Consider the following 23,796-nt stretch of genomic DNA (forward strand, 5'->3'; position numbering starts at 1 on the left):
TATAACTCACAAGAATACCAATCAAGGGAAATTTAAACTAGAAAACAAAGACATCAGCCTAAATGCCATTTACAGTGAATTTTGTTGATACCTGAATTTGTAGACTTGTGCAAGTGAAGCCCTTTGCTTATTCAGTGTTACTTTAAGGAAATGAACAATCATGAGACTGCATGGGACAACATGTTTTATTGTACTAAATCTAATAGTCAACCCCACCCCCACATGACCAAATAAACAAACAAGTGTTTCCAGAGTTTTAAATTAGAGAAGTTATTATTTTAGTGTAAACAAAAAGCAGCGGGTTAATAATTCGTAGTAGTCAACCTAGCTCATTGGTATGTAATTAAAGAATTAAAGTGCGCAGGCTACATCTCACTTTCAAATCCTGGGTATCAAACAAGCAAGTCTGTGCTAAGATCATATTAAGATCAAACAGTTCCATGAACTTCAACTTCTTCCAATCCCCAACAGAACCAGAGAGCAGACAATAGTAAGCCAGACTATTTTGCAAGCAAGAAACTAACTCACGAGTCATGACTTAATACCTCAAAACGGTTCAAGATTTGTTTTAGGCCGATATTAATTTGAGTTTTTCACTATTCAGTGTAAACCTGATTTGTATTCGTGTAATGTAACAGTGTTTGAACTATGAAGTATGTCAATCATGTGCTATTTCACAGAAGCACTCTCCAATCTCAAAATATTTCATGAAAGATCTTGTTTAACAAAAAGGTTCTATCCATGTTGTCACAAAATGAATAGCAGCGAATGGCCTTCCTCTTAACAGGCCTTCTGTTAAAAAACAGCACAAGCTATTTTTTGTGAAGAAAGGGGAGCAGACGACTCCTACAGTAGAAGGTAAATAAAATAGGATGCTTCAATGGAAATGGGGAGGGGGGGAGGGACAAGAGAGAAAGAACAAAACACATTCACTCACATAATATAATAATCCTTGCATTTGATACAGCGCCTTATCTCGTTGTTGAGATGTCTCAAAGCACTTCACAGCCTGTGATTTCAGGGCAATTGGCAGGTTATCATCTACAACTAAATTAAGGTGTATTAAAGTTGCCCATGTGTGCAGGGCAAAAGGCAATACAAACTCAGTATTCGCTTCATCAAAGCAAAACTCCCAATACAAATCATTAAATTCCAATGTTCTTGTTGCCAACACAAAGCTGAATGTCTGTAAGCTACGACCATTATTAAACCTCAAAGTTTCTTGAGTTCCAATCCAAAACAGGCAGGTTAGGTTCTAAGAGATCAATACTGTTTATATTTTGGCCTCATTATAGTAAACCACCAGTTTATTCCTCAATCATGAGTTTGTAAAATCTAAATATAATCTTATAACCCATTCACAAAGCAAAATCCCTAATCTAGTCTTAACAATTTACATTACATTTTGTTCACTCCTTAGCAAGCATGAAAAAACATAATCAAAAAATATTTAAATCTAGAGCGAATCAAAAATCAATTGAAAATGCCAGTTTGGTACTCACAGCTTCCATGCATTGAACTACAGTGAACTCTACAGACATAAAGTGCATGAATATCAAGTTATAACTTTTAGCCTTTAAAAGTCAAACAGTGCTACAATTGAGCTTTTCCCCGATGTGAAGTGGTATGAGCAGATTTCCATAGAGGACTTGCTGGATATACAAAATAATGCAGTGATTGTTATGAAATGTATTGCAGACATTGATGTATAATGTAAAGATGTACCAAAAACAAACAATTCCTGCACGGATTTGTCCACTTTAACCAATATAGACAAAAACACAACTGAGAACTTCAGATATGTTTGGCAGTCTACCTCAATACACGATCAAACGGGCAGTAAAACCGAAAGATGCTATTCAGCCATTATGGCCTCAATGCTGGTAAAACTTGTTAAAAAGCACATTTTCTTTGACAAGGAGCCGAACGAAGGAGCCTTCTTCAGTTACACAAGGTTTAACCCTCATTAGTCTTAGGGCTTGTGAGGCTGCCCGGCCTCATCTGCTAGATTAAGAATGTAACTTGCTATGTCCTCTTCAGTAGGTGCTTCAGATACGACCCAAGAATCCCCGGCTTCAGTCACTTGCAGTCGGCAAATTGGACAATTCCTGTTGCGATCACTCCTGTTATAAAATTGAATAGCGTATGAAACTCCCCCAATCAATATGAAATTTCCCACTCAACAGTTTTTAAAAAAAACACAAAGCTACACCCAACTTAATCAGCCTAGCATATAATGTCCCTAAGTAGGGGAGATCTTAAAATATAAATTCAATTATTTTCACAGCTCACAGCAATATATTTCAATATATATTTTATCTTCTATGGTGGAATACGGCAGGAATAAAACCTTTTGTTCTCATATGAGATGTCCACAGTAGTTTAACCTCAAAATGTTAAAAAGATTACATTTATTAAGAGAAAATAAAACGCTAAGTAAAGATGTACAGAGAAGGCTAAAGGGTATTTTCGTGTGAACGAAAATAAATCTTGAGGCTTTTAATATTCACAGGACACACCACTTAAGCAACACCAACTTTTCATATCCACTATTTCCAGAAACCCAGATTATATTTTATCAGGTGTTTTTTTTATTTTTGCCTACAAGGCTGGAATGTGAAAAACCAACAGGCTTACCATTTATCAATGCATTTCTGACAGAAGCTGTGAGCGCAGGGCAAAATAAGGTCAGCGCGACCATCCATGCAAATGCAACATTCTTCTTCATCGGTCATCTGCTTGATCCTGCAGAATGCACAAAACAATGTTGGCACAGTATCTGATGAATAAAGGAACTTCATACAATCACATCTTTCACCTCCAAATTATTCCTTCTGCAATGCTCCATTCTTTACTTGAGGTGAGACTACCAGCTTCCATGGTTCTGCCAAAAGAACCTTTTTTTAATCTGGCCATCTTTGATCTACTTGATGTAAATATTAATACTTTCTTAATGAATAATCTTTATTTGTTAGGAATGCAATAATACTTAAAGCTTTAAGCAGACTTGCAACAACTTGTTGCTCACCTGGCGAAATTTCTCCCACTTAAAATTTGAACTATTCAGGAAAGTAGTTGCCACTGAATATTGCCCAAAATGATATATTGCCCAAAATGATATGAAAACATTTTAGCAAAAGTAGAAAAATATGCACCGTTAACTGCAGATATAAATATGTTTAACGTTAATACGTAAAAAGCTTAGAGAATTATTATATTACTTTATTATTGGTACTATAGTATTATTGCTATTATATTGATTCAAAATAGATTTTTCTTCAAAACTTCTTTATTTGGTGCATTAGCATTATGTTGTTTAAGATCAGAAAACCCAAAAAAGATAATTTATTGGGCTCGTATGGATTTATTTACATATCCATATCCTCTCTATAAGCAACATGGTTAAGGAGTGGACAGTCTTATATGAAGAATTTGGCACCATCGTGTGGTCTTTATAGACCAAAGCAGACAAGAATAAGCTTCAGTCCTCCTGGTACTGTAGCACCGAAGCTTGTTCACATATACACACAATGTTTTTTAAATGCACCAACCTTGTTGTTGGTTAAAGCAATAGTAAATAATATTACTTTTATAATATCAGAATGATTATGTAACAGCATCTACTGCGGATCTTGTGAAATATATTGTATTACAGAGCATTGAATTGTATAGAATATAAACCATTTTGAGGCTACAAAAGCATTCCGGTATTCTAATTAAATTAAATTGAGCCTGTGCCAAGATGTGGCTTTTGGCAAAGTTAATACAGATTAAGTTACAATATTGCAAATACAAGTTTAATACACTACTTTAGCCAACTCAAAATATTTACTCACTTGCCGAGCCACAGACTGGCATGAGAGGAAGATACTGAAGAAACACCTGCAGTTGTTCCATCAGACATGCTGCTGTCTTGAGTCAGAACTCCACTTGCCTGAACAGTGATCTCCCGATATAGCTGGGTGAACTGATAGAGATTTAAAATTCTGGAGGCATCGATATTTCCAGTCGTCTTGTTTATCTGTTAAAATTATGATAAGTGTACAATTAAAAGCAGCAGAAGCAATGCACAACTGAGTAAAATACACACAGTGTCCCATAAACAGCCAAAGAAACATGCCACTTGTTTCATACCTTTGAGCAAACAACCCGAACAATAATTTTCCAAAGGGCTGAGGAATCAGAGCCAGGCTGTACTTCGAACAATAAGCACTTCTCTTGGCCAGCAGCTAACCTTTCTGTGCTAAGGTGGGTGGAAAATAAAACATTAGTGTCTCACTTCTAAACTGGTTCTTAAAATCTAAATATTCAAAGTTGATTTGGAGCTTGTAAGATAGACTTGAGCCACCTTCCCACAATTACATTTTAAAACCACCACCGTTTTGAAGCCATATGAAACAAAAAGCAATTTATAACACAAAAGGAATTAAACTTACATTTCATTAAGTTCTGCTACTCTGGCAAGAAATTCCTCATACGTCAAGAAGCCACTTTCTCGTACCAAAGCTGCGTGTTTCATCACTTTATCTGGCAATTTATTTAAGACAGTCGGAGTTTGGTTCGAAATATGTTGACCCATCATTCAATGGCAGCTTAGTTGCTGCTAGGGCTAATGGAAGGCTCTAAGTTTTAGTCATTTGTCGATCACCTGTTTTTAAAAAGATATGATGTGAAAAAATTCTATCAACCTCCCTCACAAAATATACTGCGAGCTGTTTGTTTTTAAAAGCAAATGAAATAACATTACTTACCACCCTGAAACAATTATGTTTTGCTTAAGTATTATGCTACAATACAGTGTAGCTTACCGTAGTAACATCCTTCAATACTAGCATTCAATTTTACAACATAAAACAACAAATTACATTTGCATAGCGCCTTTCACGTTGGTCCTGTTCAGTTATCCAGAATGTTTGGTTTCAGTGGGTCTATTTTTGTTCAGAATGCTGTATAAACAATAGGGATGGGGTGAAACCTTATGCAAGTTTGCTTACTCCGGATGCCTCTGTTTATAAGGCACTAAGTAAGAACCAGGTTGTTAATCGATTGGTAAATGACTTTCCAGGAGTAATAAACCCTTCAATAAATAAATTAAAATGACTCAATCCACAAATGTTTGTGGGACACACTGTGCGTGGATTTGCTGCATTTCGTCCACAAAATATACAATTAATTCACTTTACAGTATATTCTGTGAAGCACATTGAAATGTCTCAATGACGTGAACGCAAGGAGTATTATTATTATTACTAAAAATTACTAAATCAGAGCAGAAACCTTTGGACAATCGCATCATTTCCTCATCTTCTCTTACCTATTACTGGTGTCACACACAATCTAGTTACCGAAAGGCATTTAATTGCATAGTTTCCTGCACAGGATGTCACAAAGCAGATTAGAACCATTTGAACCCCAATCAGATTGCAGCATTAAAATCACTCATATGGCATATTTTTAATTTTACATTGAATGTTATGGGTTGGATTTAATTTTGGATCACCCTTTTGTGCCAAACGTAGAAGCTATTTAATAATCTAGAGTCATTGCGCTCTGTGTTACTGACTGAGAAGCACAACATTCAAACCTTAAACTCTGCAATAATCAGTTTGGCTTAACTGATAGCATATTTGCCTCTAGGTCAAAAGGTAGTTCTGCTCCCCACCTCTGTGAGACATCCTGCCAATGTGAAAAGCACTTTATCAAATGCAAGAATTGTTATTATTTTGACTCAACGGTGTTAGTTAAAAAGGATATGTGCTTTTTATGACGTGTGATATGTCAAACTGAAAGGATTCAGGGGGTTGGCAAACAAAAAGCTGTTTCAGTTCTTCCCTGCTTGGAACAAAAAAATATTGAGTTAACAATATAGGGCCATTCCAACTGACCAGAAAATGAAAAGCAGACGGGTCACTCTGAAGAGCCACAGAGTAAACCAGTCTCACCGCCAGCTGCCTCTTCTGTTATTGCCATGGAACAAAATGAGCTCAATGTAAATACGGGATGCAATCACATTGGATGCTCTGTGCACGAGTCGAAAGTTTCATACTTGTTTTACAAGCTGTTAAGTAAAGTTGCTGATTTTCTAGATACTGCTCCCAGTCTCCGCTAGTTAATAGCCAACAGACAAACAAACTACAGTAGGTCACTCACTGTTCATGTGTGCATGGACCCTTTCTTACACCAGCTCAAAAAGCACGAACCTAAACCTTGTCACGATTTAGGGCCGATTCACGCCCAAATGGGCGTGTTCTTGTTAATAATAATAATAATAATCCTTGCATTTGATATAGCGCTTTTCACGTCTTCCAGACGTCTCAAAGCGCTTCACAGAATAGACTGTAAAGCGAATTGACTGTATATTTGTGGGCGAAACGCGGCAGCCAATTGCGCACAGCGGCGTCCCCCGCAAACAGTCGTGGATTGGATAGAAAATGACCAGTTTATTATGTTCAGGGTTTTTTCGGGGGGGGGGGGGGGGGTTACCATCGGATTGTTATTGCGGAGTAAGGAAACGTGCCCGAGGTTTCTCCCTGCCCGGGGAATCGAACCCTGGTCCCTCGCTTGCAAAGCGAGCGCTCTCACCCCTGAGCAAGCTTAGCTTTATTTTAAAAAAAGAAAATGCTGAATTTAAACGGGCAAAAGGTCTCCAAACCCCCCCCCCGCCCCCCACACAAGATTTTTCTTAACACACACACACACACACACACACACACAGAGTCTCTGAGTGACTGCCACCGGTCACCCCACAGGCGGCGGTGATTGGGCTACTTTTGGGCTCGTGTTTTGATGGACTTTGGGCTACAAACGTTATGTGCCGTTTCCGGCAAACCCTCTGCGGGGGCTATGGTCCGGGAAGGAGACAACTGCGCGACTGTGTGTGGGAGGCTGTGTGGGGATGGGGGCATCTCGCGAAGTAGGGGTGTGTGTCAGGGGAGCCTGGCCCGGGGGAGGGGGGGGCTCAGCAGGGCCCTGTCACAAGAGTCCGGGGAACGCCTCACCAGGCCCGCCCTCGCCTCCATCACTTCTTTGTCGCGAAAAATCCTCCCTCACTCCCTCCACACGCACACACAGAGTGAGTGAGTGAGTGAGCGGTGCCCCCTCCTCCCTGTCTCTCTCACCTGGGCGCCGCTCTCATTCCTCGCCACGGGCCCGCCCGCCCTCGCGCCGAGACGCTGAGACGTCCACCAACCGCCGCAGCGCGAGACTTCCCGCGCGCGCAGGCGCACACCACACCACCCCCCGCCCCCGCCTGAACGCTCGCTGAGCGCATGCGCAGGCGTTACCGGCCGCTCACCCCGTCGTGACGTCGCAGCTCGCGGGTCCTCACGCTCGGCGAAGGTGGTGTCGACCACAGAGAGAGGGGGAGCGTGAGAGAGGAGAGAGAGGAGAGGGAGTGTGAGAGGGGGAGGGAGGGAGTGTGAGAGGGGGAGGGAGGGAGTGTGAGAGAAGAGGGAGTGAGAGAGGAGAGACAGAGAGGGAGAGAGTGTGAGAGAGGAGAGACAGAGAGGGAGAGAATGTGAGAGAGGAGAGACAGAGAGTGAGAGAGGGTGAGTGTGAGAGAGGAGGGACAGAGAGAGAGGGGGGAGTGAGAGAGACAGAGAGGGAGAGTGAGAGAGGGAGTGTGAGAGAGGAGAGACAGAGGGAGAGAGGAAGTGTGAGAGGAGAGACAGAGGGGGAGTGGGAGTGTGAGACAGGGAGGAGAGACAGAGAGGGACTGTGAGAGAGGAGAGACAGAGAGGGGGTGTGAGAGAGGAGAGAGAGTGTGTTAGAGAAAAGAAACAGAGACCGAGAGAGGAGAGGAAGTGTGAGAGGTCGTGAGTGTGAAAGGAGAGTGAAAGAGAGGGAGTGGGAGTGGGAGAGGGGGATATCAGAGAGAGTGTGAGAGGAGAGAGAGAGAGAGAGGAAAGAAGACAGAGAAAGAGAGTGGGAACTGGAAAGAAGAAGAAAAAAGAATCAAGTTGTTCCCGTGTTCTGGAAGGTCATCCTAGAAGTGAGAGAGAAGGAAATAAAAGGAAGAGAGAGAAGTTGAGGGAGAGACAAGGAGATGAGAGAGAGAAGATAAGCTCAGAGAGGGGGGATGAGGTGAGGAAGGAAGAAAGGATGACAAAGAGGGAGAATCGGGTGAAGTAGGGGAGAGGATGAGAGAAAAGAAAGGGGGATGGCTCTGCTTTGGCAGCATATTGCCACTGAGAACAAAGATTGTTACCTCTTTGTAAAACTGGCTAATTTTTCTTGATCATGTATTTAAGGGAAGTGTGAATTATGCTGTAAGCCGCTGTCAAAACGTGCTGGAAATGTTCTTGTAAAGTCACAATCTGCGAGTCTTACATCACGAGGCGGTAGCTGGCAATCACCATATGATGACTTTACAAAATGTGTAAATAATAACAATCCTTGCATTTGATATAGCGCTTTTCACATCTTCTCGACATCTCAAAGCGCTTCACAGAATATACTGTAAAGTGAATTGACTGTATATTTGTGGGCGAAACGCGGCAGCCAATTGCGCACAGCAGTGTCCCACCAACAGTTGTCCCACCAATTTCTTATTTTTTTTGTTTTGGAGGGATTATTAGGCGTGTGGAGTAAGGAAACTTGCTCAAGGTTTCGCCCTGCCTGGAATTGAACCCAGGTGTCTCGCTTGCAAGTCGATTGCTCTAACCACTGAGCTACAGGACTCCACATATATTGCAAGTGCACCAAAATCCTTGTCTAAAAATGGTACATGGTTGTCAGTACATTTCAGACTTGCTGAAGGTCCTTGCTTATGGGTATCAAATGTTCAGTATGTCCCCCAGATAGGAATCCAGAACAAGGGGGCATAATCTTAAAATTAGAGCTAGACCAGTAAAAAGTGAAAGCAGGAAGCCTTTCACAGAAGGGGTTATGGAAATCTGGAATTCTCCCTAAAAGGCTGTGGATACTGGAATTTTCAAGACTTAGGTGAATAGATGTTTGTTATTTAACAACAACTTAGATTTATATAGCGCCCTCCACGCCGGATGGCGTCTCAGAGCACTTTGCTTCTGAGTGCTTCGCAATTTAAGAATTGCAAAGGACAGGGAGAAAAAGGCAGGTAAATGGAATTGAGGTACAGATCTAGTAGAGTGGTGGAAGAGGCTTGAGGGGCCGAATGGCCTACTGTTCTTTTATCTGTTTGTCGTCAGTAACCCCCACCCCCCAACCGGAAATCCTGGATTGGAATAGAGTTTAACCTGCAGGAAAATGGGTCACAAAATGGTCTGAATAGCTGGGGCAGGAATGGGGACCTTTATGATAACTATATTCAGGCTCTTGCTATCAGCGATTCTGTAGCTGCTCAGTGGATGCACAGAAAACCCACCTCTTGCTTGACCTAATGGAAGTGTTCAGCATTTCAAAGGGAGTTGATAAAACACTAATAAAGGCTTGAAAAAACTTGTGACATCATTTGAAAGTCTTGCCAAAAAATGATAAGCATTACTGAACCCACTAACACAGCTTTATTTTCACCTGTGGGGCTGTCAAGTGTAAATCACTTTGTTGGTGTTTTCTTGGTGACAATACTGTCCAGGGAAGTGGCTGAAAGGAATTACTGCTGGCAGTGTGGTGAATTGTATGTATTTGATGTATATCTTAAATTGTTCAATACTGTACATGAAAAAAGGAAATAGTCAATTAAATTAAAAAATAAACACCCACTTAATTGTCTTTAGAGATACTCCAAATCGATTGCATATTTTACTTGAAAAGTCGGGTTGCAAATTATAGTGCAAGTGCAAATCACAGCTCAATGTCACTTATGTCACTCTGGATAGTTTCTTGTTGATGTATTTCTGTTAGTCCAAATTAAGCGATGGAGAAATCTTATTTGTGATCAGTGTTATACTGTGTTCTTTGAGAACTAGAGGATTCTTGTGGAAACGTCAAAGTGATATTTCATATTGCCGATTGCGAGGACTTATTATTGTGTCCAAACAGTTTGTGAAAATGAAACTCATTTGGAGATTACTTGTAAAATTGTAAGTGATTATAGACATAAGAGTGTATAAGGAAGGATACACTGTCAAATCACATAGGTTTGGCCTTGTATATGCACTTGTACTAAGTATCTAATCCAAGTTGAGATAACTGGACCTTTGAACTGTTTGCTTCTTCTAAAAAAGAAAGGCTTTATTGAAGTAGCACTCTTAGCATACAAGATAACTGCTAAACTAAATGTAACTATATGTGTATGAAGATAACAAACAACAACAACAAGATTCCATTTATAGAGCGCCTTTCACGTCGGGAGGACGAACAAAGCCACAAAGTTCTTTCTATTTTATAATACCTATTACAAATGTTTTTTTTACACACAAGCTTGGTTGAATATCTAGGAGACCATCTCAACACAAAGTTCTTTCTATTCTGTAATACCTATTACAAATAATAATGTTTTTTTTACACACAAGCTTGGTTGAATATCTAGGAGACCATCTCAACGTTTGGTTATTTGGAGAGCCTGTGGATTTGGTTGATTGGTGTTTCATTTCAACTAATCGTTCCCATTGTCTACCAAGTTATGGTTCCACTCTTCAATCTCTACGATTTCTTTTGGTGGTACAGCTTCAAAATCAAAGGTGTTCCACCTTTTCCTAGAAGTCAAAGATCTCAGTGTCAATCAAGTACTTTGGGAGACCTCTTGAGTACATTCTGCATTGAGTACATTTTGCCCTAAGGTTTTTTTTTGGCCCTTGGAAGTTTTGTTTCATTGAAAGTTGATATCAGAGTCATGGATAGAAAACCTACTGCAGAATCTGACCAGCTTTACAACCATAGACATTTAAGGGACAGAAGGATTCGGTCCATCACACCAGTCCTCTCTAAAGCTATCCATTTAGTCCCATTCCCTTGCCTTTTCCCACAATCTTTTGCATTTCTCCTTTTCAGATATTCATCTAATTCCACCTTAATGGTGAATATGGATTCTGCATCAACCTCAATTCAATTCCAGACAGGATATTCGACTTCCAAACAACCCTCTGTGCTTAAAATACATCTCTTAAACTCTGCCGAGTCAAAGTCAAAGTTAAAAACAACATTCTCTTCGTCTGCAACATCGTCATTATGCAATGTTTCTTAATATATTTGCTCTTGGGGGATGAGTTGTAAGGGCATCTGCTGTTTTTGGTACCTAAGAAACAGATATATTTGGTTCTGTCTGATGACAGCTGCCTTTGTACCTGACTTCTGCATCCCCAAGCATAGGCACTAGGGGCCGCACTGGTTAAAGGCAAGGCAACAGTGGAACTGCAGTCATTGATCCAAGCTATTATTCCTTTCCAGAGTGACAAAAGAAGCAGTCTTGTAAAAAGACAGCAAGCCCAAGCCTTGGCTCTTGCCAACCTGTGCCTATACCATCTGGATAAGGCAAGACTTACATCCCTAAGGGTAAAGGGCAGCAATGGGTGGGGGGAGGTGTTGCCTGGGGTGACACAGGTTTCAGTGAGGGCCAGGATGTCGATATTTTCAGCAGTGATGGGGTTATTGATGGTCAGAGCCTTGTTTCAGAGGGAGCAGACATTTTGAAGGCCAGTGTGGAGGGGACAGTTGCCAGGGGAATTTGTGAGACGGGAGGGCGTGATGGACTGATTGGCAGGGAGGTTGGGAACGAAGACAAGGAAGAAGAGGTTGGCCCCTGGGGTCTGGGTTTGGTGGGGTTTTTTATAATAATAATAATCCTTGCATTTTGTATAGCGCTTTCACATCTTTGAGACGTCTCAAAGCGCTTCACAGAATATACTGTAAAGTGAATTAACTATATTTGTGGGTGATAGTGGGGAATTGGGCAGTCAGTGTGGCTGCTGCTGGACAGCCAACGCTGAGTGCCATGGTGAGCCTGGCGAAGGATTCCCTAGTTGGAGCAGAGGGAAGCTGTGGGCTGGTCAAGTGGAGATAGAAGGTGAGAGACAGGCAGAGCGGGAGAGTTGCAGGAATGAGGGCATTTTGGGGGAAGGACAATTTGAGTCGGGGGCGGCAGCCAAGATGCGCATGCCAAGACTTGAGGCAGGCAGTTTGTGGGGTAAGGTCAGCACAGTTGCATGGAGACTGGGGGGGGAGGCTAGAGTTGGCGCAAATTGGAGAGAGGGAGCAGGGCTCTCATTGGGTTATCCGCCAGGTTGCCCAACCTAGGAGATAACACTGAGCAGCCCGCAGGGAAAAGAGAGGAGGGGGAGGAGATACAATAAACTATACTATAAGCTATACTATCAGATTCTTGTTTCAATCATAATGTGATTTTTTTATACTAGGATGTGAGATGTTGTCACCTACCACACATCACAACCATGATTTCCAGACTTCCATCATAATAAAACCAAAATATTACATTTTAAGTTCTTTCAAGTGCATTTTGCCAGGCTCCTAGGCAGCATTTAGCACTGTTAAATCATACTTTAAGAAAACTGGCAGGGACCTTTTGGGCCAAATGGCCCATTTCCAAGCTGTTGACTAACATTCTATGAGAGCTCTTACCTTGTCAAATGGCAAACGATGATGACCACAGTGACTATTATCAAAATGGCAGCTAACACCGTCAGAACTATTACCACTAGAAACACACAAAGAGAATAAAGGTTAGACAAGGTTAAGTGAACCAGGTGCTCATGTGAACTGGTTCTTTCGTATGTGATGTTAGAGCAAGATGCATATAGACAGTGGTACAGTAGTGTAAAACACGGAGGAAATAACTTACATTTTTACAATGCATTATCATGTTGAAGCACTTCAAGATACATTTTTGTTATGACTGTTAAGTATAGTAAATCTTGCATTTTGAAGTACCTTACTGCATCATCAAGGCACTTTACAAGATTGCATTGCGAGGTATAGGTGAACGTAGCAGCCAATTTGCACACAGTATGACGAATTTCTATCTGGGAGAAATTCTCTTTTCGAGTAGTGCCTAACATCCACCTGGACAGGCAGATGGGACATCAGTTTAACGTCGCATCCGACAATTCAGCGATCTATCAACACTGCAATGGAGTGTCAGCCTGGACCGTGAGCACCATCAAGGTCTCTACAGGGAGTCCTGTGGCTCAGTGGTTTAGAGCACTCGCCTCACAAGCGAGAGACCTGGGATTGATTCCTGGCAGGGCAAAACCTTGGGCAAGTTTCCTTACTCCACACACCTGATAATAATCCCTCAAGAAAATAAATAATAAATTGGTCACTTCATTCCACGACTATTTGAGGGACACTGCTGTGTGCAATTGGTTGCCGTGTTTCGCCCACAAATATACAATCAATTCACTTTACAGTATATTCTGTGAAGTGCATTGTGATGTCTAGAAGAAGTGAAAGCGCTATATCAAATGGAAGGATTATTATTATAAACAGTCAGTTTTATTAGTGTTATGGGATCTTTAATGCTCGTCTGAAGAACAGGCAGAGGGCACTTTGGTTTGATGATATATCTGAAGGATGATGCCTCCAGCAATGTTCCAGGCTGTACTGAGGGGAGTAGGGGAGAGAATAACAATAGGGGCATTAAACAGACAACTTCAATATATCAAATGATTAAAATATATCAAGGATTCTATAGATTCCTTGTTTTGTTTTGAGTCTCACCCAAACGGTTGGTCTTGTTGTTCATCACTGCTAAGAATAATTCTGTGGTTGAGATGAGGGATGTTGTAGTTGAGATGAGGGGCTTTGTTGCCGAGGTACTGGGGTTTGCACTGGAAATTGGCAGCTCGGTATTTGCTCCTGGAAGTCCATGTGTTTCAGTCTCTAGTTGAGGGGAAGTTTCAGAGGGCTTAACCGATACGGTCTCCGCATGTGTGAGATCCAGGAGAGTTGGCGACGCTGTTTCGATCATACTGATTCCTGTGGCTGTGATTTGCAGTAGTGGCTCACAAGCATTCACCTTATGGGCATCTTAAGAAGGTTGAAACAAACAAATAGTCAGGTCACAGGTTTGCTGTCAATCAATGACCAGACAAGCTTATCAAACGCACAGTCGCTTCAGGGAAAATCAATTAGAAGAGTTCAGACACTAAACTGAACGTTAAAACTCTAATAGTTTCAGATACACCAAGAATTGGTGTATCTGAAACTATTAGAGTTTTATCTGACCACAACCCACAACTTTTTGACTCAGAAGCGAGAGTATTGCCAATTTAGCCAGACTAATATTAATAGATGCAATCTAGTTAAAGACTCAATAAAGTTGGGATAGGAACTGAATTCTTGATTCTGTGTTCTGTGTTTTTGGGGTCAAATTTTGTTCCAATAAAAAAGGTGAAGCAGACCAATACAGAGAAATAGATTTTTTCCCTTTTGAGTAGGAAACAGACCTAGCATATGATTTACAAATACTGAATGCTGTCAGAACCAAAGTCACGCTGACTTTAGGAATTCCAGTCCAATGGGATCTCCTTCCTGCTCTCTCTCTGCTTGTATTTGTTATACGACTTGCAGAGGCTTACTCATGACAGAATGCGGTATCAAGCGATGTGGTAAATGGCGCATGTCCCTTGGAAAAAGTGTTTATTACTCAAAGGTTAATCAGTGAAGTTGTTTCTCTGCTATCTTTCACGAACGCACACCGATAAAGGAATGTATAACTGCCATAGAAACATTTTTTTCCCCCGTCAACATTTTAGCAGATTTATTTTAAACATTTTGTCCTGAAAGTACATTTAGTGGAATGTGATCTATCTCCATCTTCTTGTTAAACCTTTCTTGAATACCTCACTGTTTATTTCTCCTCCTTGCTGTTATAACCATAAATAGAGCAGAAATGCTACGATCCTAGATATTTTGGAAGACAGATTCTTTCTGTAGGACTGCTTTTAGTTAAAAATGTTCCATTTCCTCCTGGCCAATTTTTTCTCCTCTACTTTCCTTGCCCAACTGACGTTCTTTGTGTAAATATGTCTTGATAGTGACTGTGACTAGGTCATTCTACAATAGGGGGCATCAAGTCCAAGACAGATCCTAACACTAACTGTAAATCCAGAGCAATACTTTAGGATGCACCAAGACAAGGGAACAAGTGGATACAGTTGCAAAGGGACAAATTCAGAACAGATACCAAGGGAGTATTTCTTTAACTAGAGAGTAATTAATGACTTGATTATCCTTTGAGGAAAGGGTTTTTGAGACCAGGACTTATTTGAAAAACAGCGTGATGCTGTGATGGAAGGATAGTTGGGTAGGTTGGTGTTCTGGAAGGATGAGATCTGACGGGTCCAAAAGACGTTCTTTATCTGGGTTAATCTTGTCATCTCTTGGAAAATAGCTCCATGGAGGGAATAACCAAAAAAAAGGAGGAAGTGGGAGGAGAAAGGGAAGTGTCTGGTTTCATGCAGTACAATAATGCCATCCATCTAAAATTCTTTTGTGAGCAGTACAACCAGGTCAGAGGAAAAAACAAATTGTTTAGAGCAGAGGAATGTGCTGAGCTCAGTTCTTTGCTGTTGGAAACCAACGAATGCCAGCCATTACTCTACTCCACCCCCCACCCCCTTGTAACCCAAGTAAGAACGTTTTTAAAAAATAATAATAATAATCCTTGCATTTGATATAGCGCTTTTCACATCTTCTAGACGTCCCAAAGCGCTTCACAGTAAAGTGAATTGACTGTATATTTGTGGGCGAACGCGGCAGCCAATTGCGCACAGCAATGTCCCACAAACAGTCATGGATTGAAAATGACCAATTTATTATTGTTTTGGGTTTCACCAAATTCTCTTCCCCAAAAGGCTGTGGTTGCTGGATCCATTCAAATTTTCAAGACTGAGGTGGATAGATTTTTGTTAGGTCAGGGTATCAAGCTAATGTTCTTTTGCCTCTCTTCCTCTCTTGTCTCCTTCAAGGCCGGTCTCAAGACCCTCCTCTTCGATCGTGCCTTAGGTCGCCCTCCCACCTCTCTGCCTTCCCTCAGCCCTACCCCACGCTCCCCCATGCTCGGGCCTTGACCCATGACTGTCCAGCGCCTTGGGACGTCCTCCCGACATGAAAGGCACTCTATAAATGTAATTTTGTTGTATATAGGGCAAAGGCAGGTAATTGGGGTTGATGTACAGATCAGCCATAATCTAATAGAATGGTGGAACAGGCGCGAGGGTCTGAATGGCCTATTCCTTTTCCTATGTTCCCCCATATCTAATCAGGTGCCTTCCCACCCCCACCACCGTGGAACAACTTGCATTATAGATTTTGTTTATCCACAAAGGCGGAATTGATTGGGATGTTTAAAGGGAGATGGAACTGAAAAGCTGAAGCTAATCCATTCCAACCGCCCTCCTGTTGTTCATACGGTTCAAAGACCCCATTTTATACAACGTTGACTGCGGAAGGAAGACCGTTGGAAACACGTTGGGTTTGTGAAATCCTTTGTATCCTGCTGTTAATGGGAAACTTCCTGTTGGCCACTTGATATGTTCTTCCTGTCACTTCATCCAGTTCCATATAAAAGATTCATTGCTACAATTTCTAAGAGGTTTCAGACAGGCAAAATAATTTCTTATAATAATAGAGCTTTTATTTTCGGAATTGCTGTGGCTGTTAATACAACTGGGATTTCTAAAGGGTCAAGAGGCCAATCATATCACATTCAACTGTATGGATATAAATAGCAAACAAAAATTGGGACATTTATCAGGTCCTGTGATACTACTTGAAAAATGAAGGGAATTTCTCCTGGTGTCATGGCCAACAAGCCCCCACATAAAATCAAATCACTTTATAATTTATAGTATAGAATTTACTACATATAGTATATCATTTTTATTGGAAAGTCCTGTAGCTCAATGTGGAGTCCTGTAGCTCAGTGGTTAGAGCACTCGCTTTGCAAGTGAGAGACCTGAGTTCAATTCCAGGCAGAGGGCGAAACCTTGGGCAAGTTTCCTTACTCCACACAGAGCCTAATAATAATCCCTCCAAAAACCAAAACAATAATAAATTGGTCATTTCAATCTACGACTGTTTGTGGGACATTGCTGTGCACAATTGGCTGCCGCGTTCGCCCACAAATATACAGTCAATTCACTTTACAGTGTGTTCTGTGAAGCGCTTTGGGACGTCCTCCCGACGTGAAAAGCGCTATATCAAATGCAAGGATTATTATTATTATTATCATTAATAATATATAAATTCACTTCTTGGCTAATTGTGGGACATTGCTGTGGCAAATTGGCTGCCATGTTCACCTACAAAATAGTTACTACACTTTCTGGTATATCCGCGAAGCACTTTGGGACATTCACCTGATGTAAAAGGTGCTGTATCAAATGTAAGGATTATTACTATTTGTTAAAGTTGGCCGGAGATTTATGTGCTGAAGCAGCTTTTTTTTAAAAACTTCCTTCACTTTTTTTTCTTTTTATTTTGTGGGGAGCTATTTTACTGAGCAGGTCTTGCAATCCGAGGCCTAAATAATAATAATCCTTGTATTTGATATAGCACCTTATCACGTCTTCAAGATGCCTCAAAGCGTTTCACAGAATATACTGTAAAATGAATTGATGGGTATTTTGTGGGCGAAACGCAGCAGCCAATTGTGCACAGGAGTGCCCCACAAATAGTCATGGATTGAGTGACCAAATTATTATTTAATTTTTTTAAGGTATTATTACCCTCAGAAAAATGATTCACCAAACAACTAACAACCGCGTCCCTACTTATTGCTAGGTAAACAGATGCGTGTGGAGTAAGGAAACTTAATAATAATAATATTACGTTTCTTGCCTAATGAAACTTGCCTAAGGTTTAACCCTGCCCAGGAATCGAACCTGGGTCTTCTTGCTTGGGAGGCGAGTGCTCTAACCAATACGCTACCAATGGTACACGGATTTGCTTAAAGTTGCATCTGCCATATCCATTCACTCTTTTTCAGCCTTGTCATTAAAACTTTACAAATTCCCCTCGTTGTTTGAACAAGTAAATTTCAGTTACCTTTGATACTGATGCAAAAGCCATCATACAGACGGTTGATATCCATCATTTTTATCACTCCTGTTTGGTTATTTCCACAATTTATCATTGGAGTGACTCTTGATATTACGGGGTATCCATCATCCACCCAACCGAATCTGGAGTTGGAAAAAAACAAAGGAACAAGACTTCTTATTAATTAAAACTGCATGTGTCAGACACCTGACTAATGACAACAAAATGAAATAGGAAAATGTCTCAAAGTGCTTTACTGAGACGGAGTGAGAATCTAAGGAGGGCGGGAAATCAAAAGTTTGGATGTAATGAAAGAAATGGGGTTTTAGGTGGATTTGAAAGTAGACAGGGTGAACGTGAAGAGATTTACGAAGAGAATTCCAGAGAGCAGGTGTAAAGCTGTTACGCCCCATGACGGGTGCTATATAAATGCAAGTTGTTGTAAGGCTAGGAATATGTATGAGTTGAGCACAAGTTTCATTTCCAGAAGCTGTGATAGATGGATGGCATTTATGTTTATTTATTTATTGGTCAGCCGGGTATCTGAAACATGCGGAAACCCATGTGGAGGGGAAAATGATCGAAAGCGCTGTCAGAGTTGGGTCTTGAGAAGGACCTTGAACGAGGGGAGGGAGGGAGCAAGTCGGAGGGAATCGAGATTCCTAATTGCACTTTCTAATCTCATCCAGAACATTAGGGTCTTGTGGGCCTAACTTTCACAAGAGAACACAAGAGAGATATTGGTTGAGGAAGTCTACTGATGACTTGCTTGTTTCAGTGCAACACTACCATCCGGTTTGTTATGAAATAAGATACATTAATATTATCTTTCCATTTCCTCTGTGTGCAAGTTGCTCACTTGTGCAGCACCATCATTGTCAGCAACCAACAAGCACCACGCGCTTTGCAAGGCTGGTTTGCCTATGTTTATTCATTGCTATTAGTGTGAGGTGCTAGAATAACCAAGATCTGGTTAGAAGCACCGTTAAAATCGAGACCGGCATATTAACCTGTCCGAACCTGACATTTACAAGCTTCAAGTTATAAAATAAGAGTTTATATCTTTACATGATTCTGATCCACAACTAAACAAGTTCTGGAATGTCCCAATTTCTTGGTATCGGGCGAACTTTGTCATAATATTTACGTAGCGCCTAATGGGATAAAATTTATGGACTTTATGTTGCTCAGAACACATTATCAATCGCCCCAAGCTTTACCCCTATTATATTTATTTTAAACATTTTATGAGCTTCATACGCAGACATAAAAAAATGTAAATACCAGAACATAGAGATGTTAAAATAAATCATATAAGTTGTGCCGGGTAATAAAACGACAATTATGATCTGAATGTGAGATATAAACCATTGCCTATAATTTATTTTCTAACCCGTTCTCCCTTTCAATCTATTTACTATACCTGATGAAGGCTCTAACTTGTGATAGAATACTGATACTCTCCCTATCTTGGCCATGTTGCAATTCTTCATGTGTGAGCAGACTATCAATGTTGAGTCTCATCTTGTCCTCGCTGCATAGAGATCTCGAGCAGAAAACCTGGTTGATTTTCCCCTAATTAATCCTGTTGATTAAACTCTGAGCAAAGAAATACTTGCTGATGTCTATCCTAAACTTGTTCTTTGTATCCCTGAACCTGGGACTCTCTTGTCCTGCTGCCTCAGTGTAGCTGAAAGTACTGTTCTGGCTTTACTTTCGGGTTTCGCTCACAAGATACACAATGAATTTACTTACAGTATATTCTGTGAAGCACTTTGTACTTCTCGAAGGCATGATAAGGCCCTATATCAAATGCAAGGATTATTATTATCCCAACCCAGCATCTTTTATACCTCCATAAGGTCCCCTCTGAGATGTTTGTTTTTGAATTTGAATTTGAATCATTAAACAAGTTCTTTGCTACTGTCTTCACCTTAGAAGACACTGAAAACCTACCAAGAATAGAGGGGAACCAAGAAGACAATGTTAGCGAGCAACTTGGAAGAATTAATATTAGTAAAGAAATGGTTTTAGGTAAATTATCAGTTCTTAAAACTGATAAATCTCCTGGACCTGATGGCCTGCATCCTAAGGTTTTAAAAGAGTTGGCTCCTGAGATAGTGGATGGCTTATCTTTGATCATCCAAAATTCTCTGGATTCTGGAACGGTTCCCATTGATTGGAAGATTGCAAACGTAACACCACAATTTAAGAAGGGTGGGAGAGAAAAGATGGGGAACGAGAGACCAGTTAGTCTGACATCAGTGGTAGGGAAAATTCTTCAGTCCTTAATTAAAGATGTCGTTATGGGATTCCTGGAAGACCATAACAAGATTAGACAGAGTCAACGTGGCTTTACAAAAGGGAAGGTATGCCTAACTAATCTTTTAGAGTTTTTTGAAGATGTATCTAGCAGGTTAGATAGGGGCGAACCAGTAGATGTAGTATACTTAGATTTTAAAAAGGCATTTGACAAAGTACCACACAAAAGGCTATTGCACAAGGTTAAGGCCACGGGATTAATGGGAACATATTAGCATGGATTGAAGAGTGGGTAACAGGTAGAAAACAAAGAGTAGGGATAAACGGGTCATTCTCGAATTGGCAGGATGTGACTAGTGGGGTGCCACAAGGATCAGTGCTTGGGCCTCAGCTATTTACAATTTACATCAATGATCTAGACGAGGACATTGAATGTAACGTATCTAAATTTGCGGATGACACTAAACTAGGTGGGAGAGTAAGCTCTGAGGATGATGCAAAAAGATTGCAACGGGATATAGATAGGCTCGGGGAGTGGCCGAGTAGGTGGCAGATGGAATTTAATGTGGGCAAGTGTGAAGTTATTCGCCAAGGTAGAAAAAATAGAAAAACAGATTATTTTCTAGAGGGGGAGAGATTAGATAGTGTTAGTGTTCAGAGGGATTTGGGGGTCCTTGTACACCAGTCTCAAAAAGTTAGTTTGCAGGTGCAGCAGCAACTAAGAAGGCGAACGGCATGTTAGCGTTCATTGCAAAAGGTTTAGAGTACAAGAGTAGGGAAGTCTTGCTGCAACTGTATAGGGCCTTAGTGAGACCGCACCTACAGTATTGTGTGCAGTTTTGGTCTCCATATTTAAAAAAGGACATACTTGCCCTAGAGGGGGTGCAGCGTAGATTCACTCGGTTAGTTCCTGGGATGAGGGGACTGACCTATGAGGATAGGCTGAATAAACTAGGGCTATATTCTCTAGAGTACAGAAGAATTAGGGGAGATCTTATTGAAACATATAAGATTCTTAAAGGACTGATAAAGTAGACACTGACGGTCTGTTTCCCCTGGTAGGAGAATCTATAACCAGGGGTCACAGTCTTAAAATTAAGGGTCAGCCTTTCAGAACAGAGTTGAGGAAACATTTCTTCACTCAGAGGGTAGTGAATTTATGGAATTCGCTACTGTAGACGCTCAGTCCTTGAACATCTTCAAGGCTGAGACTGATAGATTTTTAAAAAATAGAGGGATTAGGGGATTTGGGAATAGAGCAGGTAATTAGAGTTAGGTCTGAAGATCAGCCATGATCTTATCAAATGGCGGGGCAGGCTCGAGGGGCCGAATGGCCTACTCCTGCTCCTAATTCTTATGAATCCAAAGATCTCTAGCTTTTTGCCCGAAACTGAAGTGGTGCGAATGAGATTGGAGAAGGAGCATTACCTACCTGCAAACCTGAAATCCAGCCAGATTGGCAGCCTCAACCTGAGCTTGTGTTGCCAATTTCACCCCGAGTGATCGGCAGTTGGCGTGAGCTGCCTCCAGCGACATATTGTATCTGTTATTGATACCGATATGGAACACACCCAAAATCCGACAGCTGCCATCAAGAAGATCTGTGACAGAAAGAAAGCATGCTGTTTACGCCAGAAAAAAATGCAAAGCAACAAAATATACTGGCAGAGTTGCGGACACTTCTGTACGCAATTGACTGCCGATGTTTCGCCCCACAAAATATACAGTCAATCCACTTTACAGTATGTTCTGTGAAATACTTTGAGACTTCTCAATGACATGACAAGGCGCTATGTCAAAATCTTTGATAATAATAACAATATTCTTGGATTTGGGCTTAAATTAAATCTGGTTGACGGGCTGAAGCTTAAGCAGATGGTCCTGTATTTATGGTGTGATGGGGTAAAAGTCAGATAGCTTTTTTTAAAAAGCCAGCACAGGCACGATGGGCTGAATGGCCTCTTTCTGTGCTGTAAGATTTTATGATTCTAAGTCATCAAAGACACAAGGGCATTTTTGGAAAAAAATCTTTGAACTTTTCCCCCGCCCCATCCCCCAAAAATATGGCTTGTGATCTAAGAACGTATGAGTGGTGCAGACTGACTAAACAGCACAGGAAGAAGAGGGTGGAGCAGTATGTTTGATGGTGAGCCCCTTGTATGTCATTACCATTCTCTTCTCTTCAGTGCTGGCTGACATTAACAAGCTCTAGATCGTAAAGTAAAGTTTATATCATTACATGGTTCTCATCAGCCACAATTAAACTAGTTCTGCAATATCAGTTGTCTAGGCATTGGTTGTACCTTGCCTTAATTCAAGACAAGTCTGTAACTGTCAACGTGAATGTGTGTGCTAAAGAAACAAGACAAGATAGTTCAGCCGACACAAATCATTAGTTTCCTCAGACGGTGTGCAACCTAGCTCGACTATACACTCTCTCCCACTGATTTAATGGGAACTTGGATGATCATTTCTTTTACACTGTCAACATGTTTGCAGGAGGCATCACTCGTTGCTTCTAAATCTACTTTGACTCTTCCTTGCAGGTTCCACACTCTTTCTTTGATCAGTCGTAGGGTTCTATAAACTACCACTGAGCACTTTTGCAATGCAGAATGTCAGGCTAACTGGTCTATAGATAGCGGGTGCACATCTCACTTCTGTTTGGAATTTTCTAACAATGTTTTCTCTCTGTCAGGCTTTCACGACAGCTCCTGACGCTTGAAAATATTACAGAATCTTTAACATCCTCTTGTTTAATCTATCCTCCAGTTGAGACGTTAAACTGAGGTCCCGCCTGCTCAGGTGGACGTTAAAGATCTTGGGGCACAAGTCGAAAAGAGAAGAGAGTTTCTCACTCCCAGAGTCCTGGTTGATAATCCTCCGGATTAAATTGGTCATTCACTTCAAGGCTGTTAGTGTGACATTGCTGTGCGCAAATTGGTTGCCACAATTACCTACAAATACAGGCACTAAACTTTACAATAAGACTACTTTGTCGTAGAAATATTTATTTGGACACTCTTGTTGCTGACTGCAACACCAACATTCTACCATATTGAGCCCTCCCTCACCCCAATCCTGCCCCCCATGCTCGGGTCCTGATCTCCAACTGTTCAGTGCCTTGGGATATCTTCCTGACATGAAAAGCGCTTTGCAAATGTAATTTTGTTGTTGTTGTTTTATGTCTTCTACCTTTTCACGACCTTCTCTTCCTGTGCTACACAGTGCTACTGCTCAGCCCTCGCTGGTTATTTTGTACCTTGTATTTATTAAAACATTCCTGCTTTATCGCTCAACATTGGCTTCTGAAAACACAAGTTATCTTCAAATTTGATTTCTCAATCTGCTGAGCTGTTTGAACTGTTTAAAACCATTAGGGCACAAATTAGTTACAAACATACCTTCATCAGTCTGAACCAACAACAGCAAACTCCAGCTCAAAAGAATTGATGGGAGAATCCTATGCTTTTCCATGTCTGCAGACGTCTAGGCAGTTCCCAAGTAATACAGTATTATGGGAAGACAACTGGTTTCCAGCTATTGTTACAGTAAGAGTGTAAGACTGCGCACCCTATTGCAGTCTCACTGGCTGATAAAGAATAGGAAACAGGA

The 23,796-nt window shown here is 41.0% G+C and overlaps 2 protein-coding genes across 2 annotated transcripts; both read right to left on the reverse strand.

The window, feature by feature from the left end:
* Positions 1-167: 167 nt before the first annotated feature.
* rnf141 (ring finger protein 141) lies at positions 168-7,242 on the reverse strand. The gene is made up of 6 exons (XM_007909339.2): positions 7,119-7,242; positions 4,437-4,648; positions 4,135-4,243; positions 3,837-4,021; positions 2,638-2,745; positions 168-2,123 (listed from the first exon to the last, which is right to left on the reverse strand). Exons 2-6 carry the CDS (start codon positions 4,580-4,582, stop codon positions 1,973-1,975), a joined length of 699 nt encoding a protein of 232 aa, XP_007907530.1. The 5' UTR covers positions 4,583-4,648; positions 7,119-7,242; the 3' UTR covers positions 168-1,972.
* A 2,889-nt stretch (positions 7,243-10,131) lies between these two features.
* On the reverse strand, positions 10,132-23,785 carry lyve1a (lymphatic vessel endothelial hyaluronic receptor 1a). The gene is made up of 6 exons (XM_007909338.1): positions 23,586-23,785; positions 21,614-21,782; positions 17,926-18,062; positions 13,594-13,902; positions 12,496-12,571; positions 10,132-10,616 (listed from the first exon to the last, which is right to left on the reverse strand). Exons 1-6 carry the CDS (start codon positions 23,656-23,658, stop codon positions 10,517-10,519), a joined length of 864 nt encoding a protein of 287 aa, XP_007907529.1. The 5' UTR covers positions 23,659-23,785; the 3' UTR covers positions 10,132-10,516.
* Between the last annotated feature and the right edge of the window lie 11 nt (positions 23,786-23,796).

This window comes from Callorhinchus milii, unplaced genomic scaffold, assembly GCF_018977255.1.
Source record: "Callorhinchus milii isolate IMCB2004 unplaced genomic scaffold, IMCB_Cmil_1.0 Scaffold17, whole genome shotgun sequence".
NCBI lineage: Eukaryota > Metazoa > Chordata > Chondrichthyes > Chimaeriformes > Callorhinchidae > Callorhinchus > Callorhinchus milii.